This window comes from Telmatherina bonti, assembly GCF_933228915.1.
Source record: "Telmatherina bonti genome assembly, chromosome: 22".
Lineage (NCBI taxonomy): Eukaryota > Metazoa > Chordata > Actinopteri > Atheriniformes > Telmatherinidae > Telmatherina > Telmatherina bonti.
Window position 1 is genome coordinate 26,114,900 of NC_136631.1, and position 13,346 is coordinate 26,128,245.

The 13,346-nt window shown below is 40.6% G+C and overlaps 1 protein-coding gene across 1 annotated transcript in view; it reads left to right on the forward strand.

Annotated features, from left to right (window-relative positions):
- The window catches only part of slc8a3 (solute carrier family 8 member 3), a 139,850-nt gene that overhangs the window by 79,818 nt on the left and 46,686 nt on the right, over window positions 1-13,346 (forward strand). The window contains exon 3 of the mRNA XM_079262699.1: window positions 11,581-11,687. Coding sequence (XP_079118825.1) covers window positions 11,581-11,687 — 107 coding nt within the window. The remainder of the gene's footprint in view (window positions 1-11,580; window positions 11,688-13,346) is intronic.

A 13,346-nucleotide genomic window follows, 5' to 3' on the forward strand; every position in this document is an offset into this window, starting at 1 on the left:
TTTTGTCCTCCCCTTTTGTCATTTTCTCCTTCAGACCTGGCGTCAGCAGGTTTTTATGGAGACGGCTTGCAAGTATTCCTGACAAGTGAAGTCGACCGGCTCTGCTCCTCCTCCTCCTCCTCCTCCCTTAACGAGGCCTCTTTGTTTAGATCAATGACAGACTCTTGGCTCTCCAGAGAGCACTTTTTGCTCTCAGCGATGTTCATCGTGTCTTTAATATTCCTGATTCCTCTGAGCTACCTGTTTCTGTGCTTCCAAGATGGATGATTCAAACGACCTTATTTTAGTCATTTAGGGAGTGAAGAGATCGTTTCATTGTGTATTGCAACAGATAAACTCATCCATCGTGAGTTATTTAAAACCATGATTTGCTTCAACAATTACTTAGGAACTAAAGTCACTGCAGGGATAAGAAAGCTTTCTCCTAATTTTGCTGTAAATAGCGCTATCCCACCTTTGAATGAAAGCATTGTCTGTGTTAGAAAAAGAAAAAGTAACAGATGCAGGACAACGGATGCATATGTGGCTTTTCTTGGCTGTTGCTTGTTGTTTTGGACTTGACAGGCCACACAAAGTAAGCTGCCAGTGTGTGATCTCCTGGTCATCCCCTCCTCCACCTGCAGCAGCTGCTGAGGTGTATTTATGTGTGTGTCAGTTGCACAGGCACACAGATGAAGTAATGGGCTGCCTGGATGTCAGCAGACAGAGGTAAACCCGTTCAGACTCTGTTCCCTCCAGGGACAGTTTCGTTGTGCGATTTAGCTCAGCAAAGCCGCATGAATTGAAATAAATGGAAAAGGTTGAAGTTTTACAGAAAGCACTTGTGTGTCATGTGTCGCATTTAGAGAGGAGCCTGGCTGGCGAAAGGGGTTTTGTATCCATGACAACAAGGAAGAGCGAGAGCAGCGAATGGGAGTTGGTCCGGTGCATTAGACATTCAAGTCCTTTGGCCAGATCAGAGAGGTGTCTTGTCACATGGGGGGGGGCACATTCGATCGCACTTCTCTTAAATCTAACACACACTGTAATCTGACCAGCTGCCCACTAGGTAAGCTTAAATAAGAGATATACTGTTCCCACAGAGATGTTTGCAAGTGGTGTGAGACAAAAGAGGCTGTGCGGAAGCTGCTGAGAGGCCGGTGGTGAGACAGCCGCAGTCCTGCCGTGGAATTCGGATGATGCGACTCTCTCTCCAGCTTCATGACTTCAGTTTCTGATTGCGACAGTATTTATAAACGTGCCAATGCTCTGGCTGCAAGAAGTCATCTTGAGTTTCACATCTGTCATCCGATCAGGCACCTCGCCGCAAGACTTCACCTTCCCATCTGCTTTTGTTTGTCTGTTTCTTGGTGTGTGTCCAATCCACTGATGAGATATTCACCACCTCCGTCCTCCACCCGACATTGTGAAGTCATATAATAATTTATTGATTTGTCTGTTACCATGACCCCTTCACACTTCCCCCAGCCAGCAGCTGTGCATGCAGGGGCCTCATCACCCTTCACTGCTCCTGCTGCAACATGCAAGGACAATATATGAGGGTGAAGCAAGTGGAACCTGAAAAAGTTTTTTTTGGCACAAAATAAGTCAAAACAAAACTAAACTCCCCAGCAGCATTAGGTTCGGACATCCCTTGTTGCCATTTCTGGGTATTTTCCTTTTTTCACAGACATCTTTACAATTTTATGTTGAGAAACATTAAACAGTTTGTAAATGCACCTTTTTATGCACACTGCTGAGCCGCTCTATTTCTGAGAGCATCTGCTTCTCTGAGGTGCTCTTTTTTATACCCAGTCACATTGCCGACTTGTTGCCAGCTGCCTTTCCTTTCCTGCATTTTGTTGAGCAACTCATGTATGTTTCAGCAGATATGATGCGAGCCGAAATGGGAGCTGTGTTTTTTCAAGACAAGGCCAGCTGTCCTCCTCAAAGTGACAGAACAGCAAAGAACAAAGGCGTCACCACATCCTGAGGATTGATGAATTTGGGCAAATTGATGCTTTCGTTCTCAACCGAGTGGCAGAACTTGCTTTGAGACATGTATTATTAAAGAAGCATCTGGCATTGCTGCACTCATGTTTTTTCTCCTTGCACACCTTCAATCATAACTTTTACATCTGGCTCAAGTGGCCAAGCAAAGAGTGTTGTGTGCGTTAGTATTGTTTGGCAAATGCAATATTGATGCATAATTTAAACAGGCTGGCCACCATTTTCTGTTTCTTTTTTTAGTTTTCTCCCCTTTGTTCTTTGTTGGTTGGTCAACTGTGCTTAAAGTATGGTTTGCCTCGTGGGATTCGAAGACATTAAAGAGTCATGAGGGGAAGGAGAGAAGGAGGAAGGTGCTGATTCAGGCCTCTTGTGTGTGGAATACAAATCCTGCTGTGATTTTTGTCACCAGATTGGCCAGAAATCACTGACAAATGTGTTTACTTGCTTTTTCTGTGATTGCTGGAGAAAAGAAATAATCAAGACTATAATGAGGCAGGCTCATAATCCCTGCACTTGGAGACAGAAACCAGGCTTGCTTGATTAAGACGCTGATTTCCCACCAGGCTCCGGGTCCCCTTTCCCCCTCTTGCCTTCTAAAGTCTTGACTTCACATTTCATATTATTTTAGAGACATTACTGTGGGGTGAATTGATAAAAAGATTGTAGCTCTGTTTTGATATTGTGTTTGCTCATGTTTTTTTTTTTTGCTTTTGCACAACTAAAACTTTTGAGGAACTCAAAACGTTCCAGTCACTCAACATCTGCGTTAGCCATGCTTAGATGCAAGCTTGCATGAAGGTAAAAAAGCAACCTGGAAGCACTTGGTAGGCTAAGGAAAGTGATGAGTTGAATCTTAACAAGCTCAGCTTGCTGCTTTAAATTCCAGCTGTTTTCCTCAGAGGGCCAGTTGATCACAGAAGTTTTAATAGCTACTTCTGCACTACTAGGCTGATTATTGTCCTTTTTATGGAAATCTTCTTAACACTCTGGGGACACCGGCATCGTTGGCGAGGGACCATGCCAGGGACCATGTTGTGTTTAATCATGCATAGCTTTCGAACCATAAAAGATAGAAACTTACTTTTTTTCCCCTCTTGATCGGGAGACTCCGGGCTTTCAGACGGTAGTTCCGGCATCACTGTAGTCCATTCATTGGTGATACAGTGTTGTGTCAAAATAGGTGTTCCAATCAGAGCCTTTGTCTTTGGCGCATGACACGTGTTTGTCCAATCAGAGCCGACAATGCCTCAGGAAACACCTCCAAACAGTGTCAATCACTATGCATCGACGTCATTAGCAGTCGGATAGCTGCCTTCTGTATTTACAAGGCCGATAAATTATGAAAACAACAGCTTTTACGCTAGCATACCATGTGTAATTGCTCAAACAAACATTTGCTTTATTTCAACATAAACGACACGACGGCGTCGTAACAGATGTATAACTTGGTAACGGATACAGTGTGCAGCTGACAGTGATTTTGGAAAGCTGCGGTGCTTCAGTCCCCTTTAGTACCTTTAGTCCTGCTTCAAAATTATAATACTCTTTATTTGAAGCAAAGGAGCCTCATTTACATAGCAGTTTTATGATATTTCAATTCAAAATAAAAAATAAAAAAACCAAGGTATAGGACATTATGAGGCCTTGAAAGGTGGTGTTTATTAGCATTTAAACTAAAAAAATTAAAAAAAAGTCAGGCGAGGTTTATTTCTCCAAAATACCCTTGGTCCCCAGAGGGTTAAAAGTGGAAAAATTGAGGGTCAGCATGCAAAAACAGACAAGATTAAAGTGAACTCACACATCACCTCCTTTGATGCGTCACACCGCCACAGTAGTTTCACACTGTGAAATAGTGGTTCTGGTATTTAGTAGTTTTGGACTAGAAGCCAACGAAGGGCCTGAAACAGTGGAAGAAGAGGCATCTGAAGATGGAGAGGAGGCGGGCAGCTAAAGAAAATTTCAGTCACAGTGTGGGTGTTGGCTTCAGAACTGAGATAGAAAGAGACACTCTGAATTTGGCCCTCCATCTCTCCTTGGTTTTTTGCACCACCTACACATACATTTCCATCCCTTTTTCTTTTACCCTTCCTCCCCTCCCCTCCATCCGCTCTGGTTTCGGGGAAGGCAGAGGCCGCTGGCTGCTGGCAGCCCAGTGCAGCGGAGGTGTGAACCCTCTAATCGTCAGCCATTACTCAGTGGCACTTCCCACACTAATGCTCGACTTAAGCGTGCCACTTTCAGCATGTTAGCATCAATACATCACTATCACATTAATTCTGACAGGTTGGTCAGTAAGATTTTCTTGGATTCTTGTTCAATGCTGCATCCTTTTCTTCTCAGCACAAGGGAGGAATTTTTCACGCTACAGACGTGCGTAGTTTCATCCTTATTGTGCTGAATTTTATATTGGAGTTTTATTGGCTCATATTTATTTTACCATGCAAAGCAAATGCACTTTCCATGTGAGGAACAGAGAAGGAGATATTTTTCTCAGAGACACAAACAGAAAGAAGAGATAATGGGACTTATGAGCTTTTTCCACTTAGCAACTTGAAAGCGATGCAACCTCCAGAACTACAGGCAGGAAGTAATTTGGTTAACTTGCAGTACGGTTGGAGCAGCCCAGCAAGTTTGTCCCAAGTTACAGCGGGGAGCTGAACTGAACTCAGTGGAAGTTTTCTGATCCAGCGTGATGTGTCAGCAGAATTGAGGAAAGTTGTGGGAAAGGAGCAGCTTACGACTGGCGACAGATACTTGTAATGTGAGATGTGTCTGAACATCGCAGAATCTCACCGCTGCAAACTTAGGAACACATCCAAGCACATCAAATAATAATGCCAGAGGATTTTAAAGTTAAAATTCTGCTTTTTAGCCCTGATTCCCAGTTCCACCACCCTCATAACATAACAAACCTTATCTCATGACAGAAAGTGTGCCAAAAAACCTCAGTACTGAATATTTACTACAGACAGTTTTCCATTAACTAGAGAAGGAAATCGGAAGCAATGCTTTGAAAAGCAACAAAAAAGTGACTATTTCTGTATCCTTTGTTCATTTAATTCAAAATAAAGTATCAAAATACAAACAATGATCCAGTTTTTGTTTCTATTATTTGCTATGAATTAAAAAAAGAACCAATGCTGACAAAAAGGGGCCCTGTGGAAAAATCTGGGAGGCATCAACGTCTTATTAAAAAGGGGAAGTTGTTCTAACCAGGAAGTAGAAAAACTGTGGTGAACATCCAAACAGGGAAATACCGGAGCTCCTTTTCAGGAAAAACCTGCGATATCATATTATGTCTCCAAAAAGTTGACTGTTTGCAAGAAACAGTCACATCGCGAGTCACATCATTTTAATCTTTATTGGGTTAGACACAGTTTGCAAAGTTGTTTCCATGCCAAGCAAAAGCAACCTTAAGTTAGCATACATACATACATACATATATATATATATATATATATATATATATATATATATATATATATATATATATATATATATATATATATATATATATACATGTATATATATATATATATATATATATATATATATATATATATATATATATATATATATATATATATATATATATATATATATATGTATATGTATATATATATATTTTTTTTTAATAAAGAAGTCCAGAAGAAAGCTAGCTCTTCAACGGCTCTTTAACTCCAGGCCTTAAAGACACATTGCATAAGTTGTTGACCCTAAAACTCTAATTGTGTTATGTTGTGGCTAACTGTTTTATGTAGTTGCTAACTGTTTAATGTTGTGGCTAATCGTGTTGTACCTTATTGTGTTGTGTTGTGGCTAATTGTGTTGTGTTGTGCCTAATTGTGTTTTGTTGTGGCTAATTGTTTGATGTTGTGGCTAATTGTGTTGTGTTGTGGCTAATTGTGTTGTGTTGTGGCTAATTGTGTTGTGTTGTGCCTAATTGTGTTGTGTTGTGGCTAATTGTGTTGTGTTGTGCCTAATTGTGTTGTGTTGTTGCTAATTGTGTTGTGTTGTGCCTAATTGTGTTTTGTTGTGGCTAATTTTGTTGTGTTGTGGCTAATTGTTTTTTGCTGTGGCTTTTGTTTTACTGTGACATTTCAGGGCCAATGCAGCAAAGAAACACAAGAAGAATAAAGGGGAAAAAGAGAGAAAACAAGAGTTGTGCTAAGATCATCTTTTGCTGGCTGGAGAGAGCTAACAGGTCAGGTTGGATGCAAGATGGAGCCATCGATAAGGGGCCCGTGACGGGGAAAATGGCAAAGGTTCTATAGTCTTTAAGGAGGTGGAAGACCTCCCTATGCATGACCCTCTTTGAGACCCTTTTAAACAGTCTTTTTACTCATGTAATTCCTTTTCACTTGCAGAGGATCAGGGGTAGGAACAAAACCGACATAGTAAGGGCTAAACTTAGAAAAACATACATCACCTGCATGAAGAGGAAAATCCCTGAAGTTGCTGTTAGTTCAGGCATGAAAAAATGATACAGTAAAAGTGTAACCAGTGCCATGGAGACCTGAGAAAAGCTGTATGAGTCAGTGTGTGTAATGTATATTTGAGTATGCCATTTGCTGCCCCTTGTCACACCCCGTCTCTTTTCTGTCAACACGCCACAGTGAAATGCACCACCAACCACTACACCAGCAGCAGGACAGTCCTTGTAAACACTGGTTTGTTTATGTGTGGACAGCAGGTGTTTGATTTTTTCCTCATCTCCACACACATACACACGCATGCAAAAGTACACTGCCCTTAGTTTGAAGGAGCTGTTTGCAGCTTCCACAGTCAGAAGTTTGAATGACAGAAAATCATCGTGGAAAAATACAAACATTGCTTATCCATGCATGAGTCTATCTGTGGTTGCAGAGCATGTATGTATGCGCTTTAGGAGTTGTCTAATGCTTTGATTTTGTGCGTACTACACTCATAGTACAAAATACTATATAAATGTGTTGCATGGGGATATGGAGGAAATGTCATCTCCATCTTTCTTTATCGTCTATCTCCGTCCATCTAAACATCCCTTTATATGCACTTAAATGTGCAACGAAATCAAACTTTACAGTGTCAGAAAAAGGTTTATTATTTTAGTGTAAAATGCTGCTAAAATGGCTCAGTGACGTATATAAACGTCACACAAAGCTATGCCATCATTTGCTAACTTTCCACTTGATTGTACAATGCCTGCTAATCCAAGGCCAATATTGCTTCTTCTTCCAATTGTAGTTGCTGAACAGGGTGCCAGTCTATCGCAGGGCCAACACATAAGGTGTGTTTCCATTACACCTGGAATTGTGCAAAAACTAAATATTCCCCCCTCCCCCCCACAAAAATCGCTAATGGGAACAGCTACAAAAAGTCTCACAAATTGCTAAAAAGTTTTTGTGCTCTCATGAGGTGGTTTTTTAAACGTTTTGATACATATCACAAAAGTGTAATGAAAACACTTTTTTTCGCATTTACGTGTCCCCGGACGTGATGTGGAGGGTCATGACCAGTTCATTTAAAAATGGCGCGGTGCAGAACAAACAACAGCAAATTTCAAACTTTTAGAAAAGAAAATGAGGGAGAAAAACTTCGAAAATCCGTAGCAAATTTTTCTGTAGCAAGTAGAAAACACCAAAATAACGCTACGGGCCTATTTTGCATAAACTGCAATTTTCCTAAATTGTTGCGAGACTGACTTATGAAGCTTGATGCTAATGCCTTAGCCACTGTTCAATGGAAACACTCGCAAATCACAAGTGTTGTTTGTCAAAACTTACAAATATCGCTTTTATTTTGCAAAAGAAATGTACTGGAAACGCAGCTAGACAGACAAACAACCACTCACGCTCATTCCGATAATTTGGCGACACTCTTTTTCCTTGAAAGATTACTTTTCTTGTTTTACTTCAGGTTTTTGTCCCAGTCCTTCCTTTGTGTTTGACCTAACTGATGGAGCCCCATGTTCCTTACCTGTTCAGCCATTGTGTTCACTAACTCCCGTCCTTGCCCTTTTCAGTTTAACAAGCCCATTTTCAAAAGCATTTTTCTCCGAGGTCGCACCTTTTATTGGACTTCAGTTGGTCTTTACCTGCGTCCCCTCTCCTGCTGCTCTAAGTTTGACTATTTCCTGCCCAACTTTATTCTATCCTCGTTTTTTCTTTTGTTGACACGATTTGCCTGTCTGAAGTCTACACTTTTATCTTCTGGGCGCTCACACATCAGTCAGGAGCATGTTTACAACTATGTTGCATCACCATTTCTTTTCATAAACACTTCTTCCTTCCCAAACACCTTTTAAATGTATGAACCTAAGGAGAACCGATTTAGCAACTTTGAAAAGTTCCACCCACCATTGCCTCCAATACCCCCTCTACACACACACACACACACACACACACACACACACACACACACACTCGCATTTTGCAAGTGTTTTCTGTTCTATAAATTCTTCAAGAAGCAAATGTTTTTAGTGTGAGCAGGTGGATTTAGCAACCCAGCAGCAACATTTGTTCACATAAAACTTACTTTCATTGTGTTCTTCTTTAACTGTGCTTTGACTCATTTAAAATGATAATAATAAGTATTTTTTTACATTGTCTCTTACATAGAAACATACAGCTTTCTATAATTCCCCACAGTATCTAAAATGTGCAAATTATTTTCAGTTTTACAATCTTTACTAGAAAAGTTTATCTATTTGTTTGTGGTGAACCTGTTTGAACTGCTGAGAGACTCAGCCTCTCTAATATGCTCTTTTGTTTTAATAAACTTTTTTTGTTGTGATAATTTCCACTATTTCGTTTTGTTGCAGCATTACGCAGCTTCTCCAGTCAGCAGTTAAACTGATCAGAAACGAGTGTTTCTGGTCAATCCCAAAGTTTGACAGAATTTTTTACAATTTCTGCTTTCTTTGGGGCTGTTGTCAAATAAATACAGTTTGTGGTTTTAATTATTTAACAAATCATTGCATGTGATTTTTAACTGCCACATTATAACACGTCTTTAACGCCATGTTCAACAATAAATAAGTTTAAATGTTTTCATCCATTACTGATATTTTTCTCATTATTATAAGCGCTCTTATAGACTTACATTAAAATTCTATAAATCATTTCTTTGAGTGTAGGTTCAATTTAACCTTTGTTTCCAAATCATCTGGTCCTTTTTTCATTACGTCTTTACACCCTGTTCCCTTTTGTATTTTGTTTATTTTTCTGTACGCTTTAACTCATTCCTATCTAAGTATTTATTTCTAAACTATTCATTTAGCTGTTCATTCGATGTCAATAATTTGTTAATTATTTGACAAATTATGTAATTCCATTTTATTTCTAAGTTCATCCTTCTCTTTTTCAAATAAATTATTTAGTTTTTATATAATTGAAACTTATTCCCGTGTTTAAGGCGTTAAAGCCGTTTTAAATCACACTGATATTTGCAGTGGATGAAATTCTGGTGCATAATGTTTAGAGGGAAACAGTAAACAGTGAAAGTTCTCATTGGGTTTGGTTGTTTCAGCCCGACTCGGCTTTTTAGCACCTTCTGGCTTGTCTCTTTGGTTTTATGGCTTACAACTTTATTGTTGTGTATCTCTGCTGAGCACACACTGGGAAACTTGGAGAGCATGGCGGACTATTAGCAGCCAGAAAAACCTGAATTTCCTCTCAGGAGCTGGTAACAGGCTTAGTGCTTTATGCTTTATACAGTAGATGTGTTGCACATCATTGCAACACAATGATATTGTGTCAAATCTGGGGGCCAAAGAGCACTCTTGAAAAGTTATTGCATAGAAATATTGATGGATCGAGTCCCAGCAGCTCATTTTCAGCCCATACCCCCCCTGCGTTATAAAATATCTAGCTGCTTTTACTTCTTCAGTGGGTGAATGGTCATAGATTAATTGTGAAACTGTACTTGTGGTTTCTCTGTCAGGCAGGACCACCATTCCCCACAACATCCAGGTGGTGTGTGTGTTTAAAAAAATAACTTTTACTCGTCCATTAGAACCTACTGCTGCTGCTTCTCAGTCTTGATGAGAAGCGAAGTGGTGCTCAAGGCAGCAGAGACGGCGCTGCTGACGTCTCTGCTGGTGAGAGAGGGAAAGCCCTGCTGGTGAGATGTAAAGAGAGAGAAAGAAAAATGGATTGTTCTGCTGTGTGTATTGTGCTAACAGGCTCCTAGATTGTACAGTTCCCCCTTTGGCAGCTTGTGTCTAGAACCACAAACAGACCGGTCAGAGTGGGATTTAGTAGGAAAAGAAATACATCTAGTTTATACTGTCATCGGTCAAGAGCTACTCATGTTCACTGTTTTATATATGTGGGATCTGTGCAGCATGTATTTGTGTTGGTGTACAAGAGGCAGACTCATGCGCGTGTTTGTTGTGTGAAGTGTGTGTCAGTGCTTTGACTGACACAAGGCGCAGTGCATGTCATGGTGCTGGAAGTCAGGCAATGAGCTGCTTTTTGACTCCATGCATGATACATGAGCAGCTCTCTATAATGAATGCTGCCAGGCCACTCATCTTATTAGCTGAATCCCTGCTTTCCAAAAACTCTCCTCCAAATGACACGCAGAAAAACTGTATTTTTGCTCGGAAGAGGAGGAAAAGCATCTTCCCATGAGACGTCAGGCACATAATAAAGTATGTCATCCCTATTTCAGGGCTTGCTGCGCCGCTGTCGACTATTGTTGACTTGTCTTCAGCTCGCAGGGCATGCTTTCCGAGGCCTAAGAGAGCGGTTCCAGCGAATGTCACGGCTCGTCTTGTTCGCTTTGGGTTTGTTTTCATTCTCCAGCATCAGACGGAGTGTGATGTAAGGTTTGCACGAGTCTGATTGAATTCTAGAAAGCTATTCCTTCAGGAGTCCCTGCTGTGATGTGGTGAGGCGTGCAGACATCTGGGTACATACTGACCACTTTACTGTCTGCGCTCGTCAATAACTCTTTATAAAGATCAATTAGGGCGATCAGTAGTGAGAACGCCGCTGGGGCTGACGTGCCATATTGAGCTGTTTCTCTGTGATGATGTTAACACGGAGCACTTTCCCAAAGAAAGAGTCTCATCCCTTCAGACATTTGACTTCATTAAAGGAGTTTTTTCCTGAAAGTGCAGCAACTTGCCTCTGTGTTATCTGCTTCGTCCATGTTTGAGGACATAGGAGTTCCTACAAGACAGTGACGGCTTCTTTCAAATGTTCCTCACTCACCGTTTTTCCCTTGTGAAATGTCTGCTTAGACATTTTACAGCCTGCCTGATCACATGCGGCTGTTTTCGGTTCATTGTGTCTCATCCACCCTGCTGAAAAGTGCTTTTTACCCTCCGTTTCACTTATCTTTGATGACATAATGAAGGTGTTAGCCAATGGGCTCGCTGGAAGCCGTGCACGGGTCGCATCTAGCTGCTGACACACAGGCCGGTTCCCTGCAAGCTGACCTTTCACCTCCTAACCTTTCTTTCATGCTGATTATTAATCCTACTTACAGAGCACTTCCTGTGTCCCTCCATCGCAAATTAACCTTTCTCTTCTTCTCTCTCCCTCTTCCTCTGTCCCTTTCCTTTCACCCCCCCCCCCCCCTCTTATTCTCCCCCTTTTGCAGCAAATTTGTTCATGTGAAAATTATTGACGATGAGGAGTATGAGAAAAACAAGAACTTCTTCCTGGAGCTGGCTGAGCCTCGCATGGTAGACATGAGTCTGCAGAAAGGTGCAGTACTGAACGCTTTTCTTTCTCTTCCAGCTCTCTTTCTCTCTGACTCGCTCACTTTGTCATTATCTTCTGTTCTTCTGTAGCTCTTCATTCTCCCCTTTGGGCATTTTGTCTATATTCTTCCATCTTTACCGAAACTTTCATCCTTCTACACCCTAAATGTTATCTAAAAATGTGAAAGCAAAGAATTTCTTTCTCATAACTGTTCAATAAAACAAAAAAACAGCTGTAAAGTCAAACAATGCCCATCATAATGACAGTTCCCCCCCCTTTCACGCCATAATCATATGCATAAAAAGAAAACAGGGAGTCTGGGAGTTGCTTTTATGTACTACCTCAAAGGAGCAAATAGTTATTATTATATAAAACCACATTTTGTTTCAACTCATAGCTATTTTTAAACACGTGTGCCTGTCTGGGTAATAAATACAATCAATAAAATAGGATTATTTTAGATTTATTATTTGCAGTATTGCAAGGATCTTTGAAACTGATAGTTTGCATTAAAGTTTGGATTTATATACCTGATTATGAAGCTTATACTCTATACTTGATGGGTAAGTAGAGTAGAGAATCAAACTTTTTTTTTATTGTTTGTTTTCTTTATTTGCAGTATTATTAGCTGAAGTTTGTTAGGACGACTGATGCTTTTTAAGTTTTGGCAACTGTTATTGTTTATTTAATACATCCTTATATTTGTAGACATTTCACAATTTAACACAAGGCTGCAGGGTGTGAAGAAAGCATAGAGTAAATAGCATTTCTGTTGAAATGGTATAAATACCCAAATAATTAAAAACATGAAGAGTATATGGTCCTGATCTCAGGTGTGTTCATGAAGGCTGCCTGATATTTAGCTTATATTATCCAAGAAGAAGAACCGCTGATTAAGATTTGTTTGACACCTTTACGTAGAACTACAGAAGCCACAAGCAGCCCCGTTTACATGTTTTAGCACTGTTATCTTGTCATAATCGGATCGTTTATTTTATCTCAACAAAAATAACTTCACTGTCTTGGGATTAAGTATGTTCAAAGCGGGGTTACAAGATTATTGGAGCTGTTCCTAGTCCATCACAGAGCATTCAGTCAGACTTACAATCTCTCCCACCGAGAATTTAGACTCAAATCAGCCAAACATCTTGTCTTTGGACTGTGGGAAGAAGCTAGGAAAGAAACCATGCGAATATGGGGAGAATTCCACACAAGTTCCCCACAGAAACCCACTTCTTGTTAATATACAGTATAAGAATTATAAAAGTATGAAAAGTTTAGTCAGTTTGTCATTTTCTGACCCATTTAGTCCAATTAAGGGTTGCAGGGAAGCTGGAGTCTATCCCAGCAGTCGTTGGGCGAGAAGCAGGGTACACCAGTCCATCACAGGGCCACACAGAGAGACAAACACCCATTCACACACACACACTCACTCCTCACCCCAGCTATAGCTTGAACCAGCGACCTTCTTGCTGTGAAGCCGCTGTGCCACCGTGCAGCCCTGAAAAATGTTGTATTTACATTAATACATTTTCTTGGATTTTTGTTTGTTTGTTTGTGGTGTACTGGAAGCAGTGCTGGTTTCCAGTCTAACTGCTGCAGAAATGTAGGATCTGCAGCTGGTCCTAGCAGTCTGTCGCTGATAAGGAGCTCTGCAGCGCT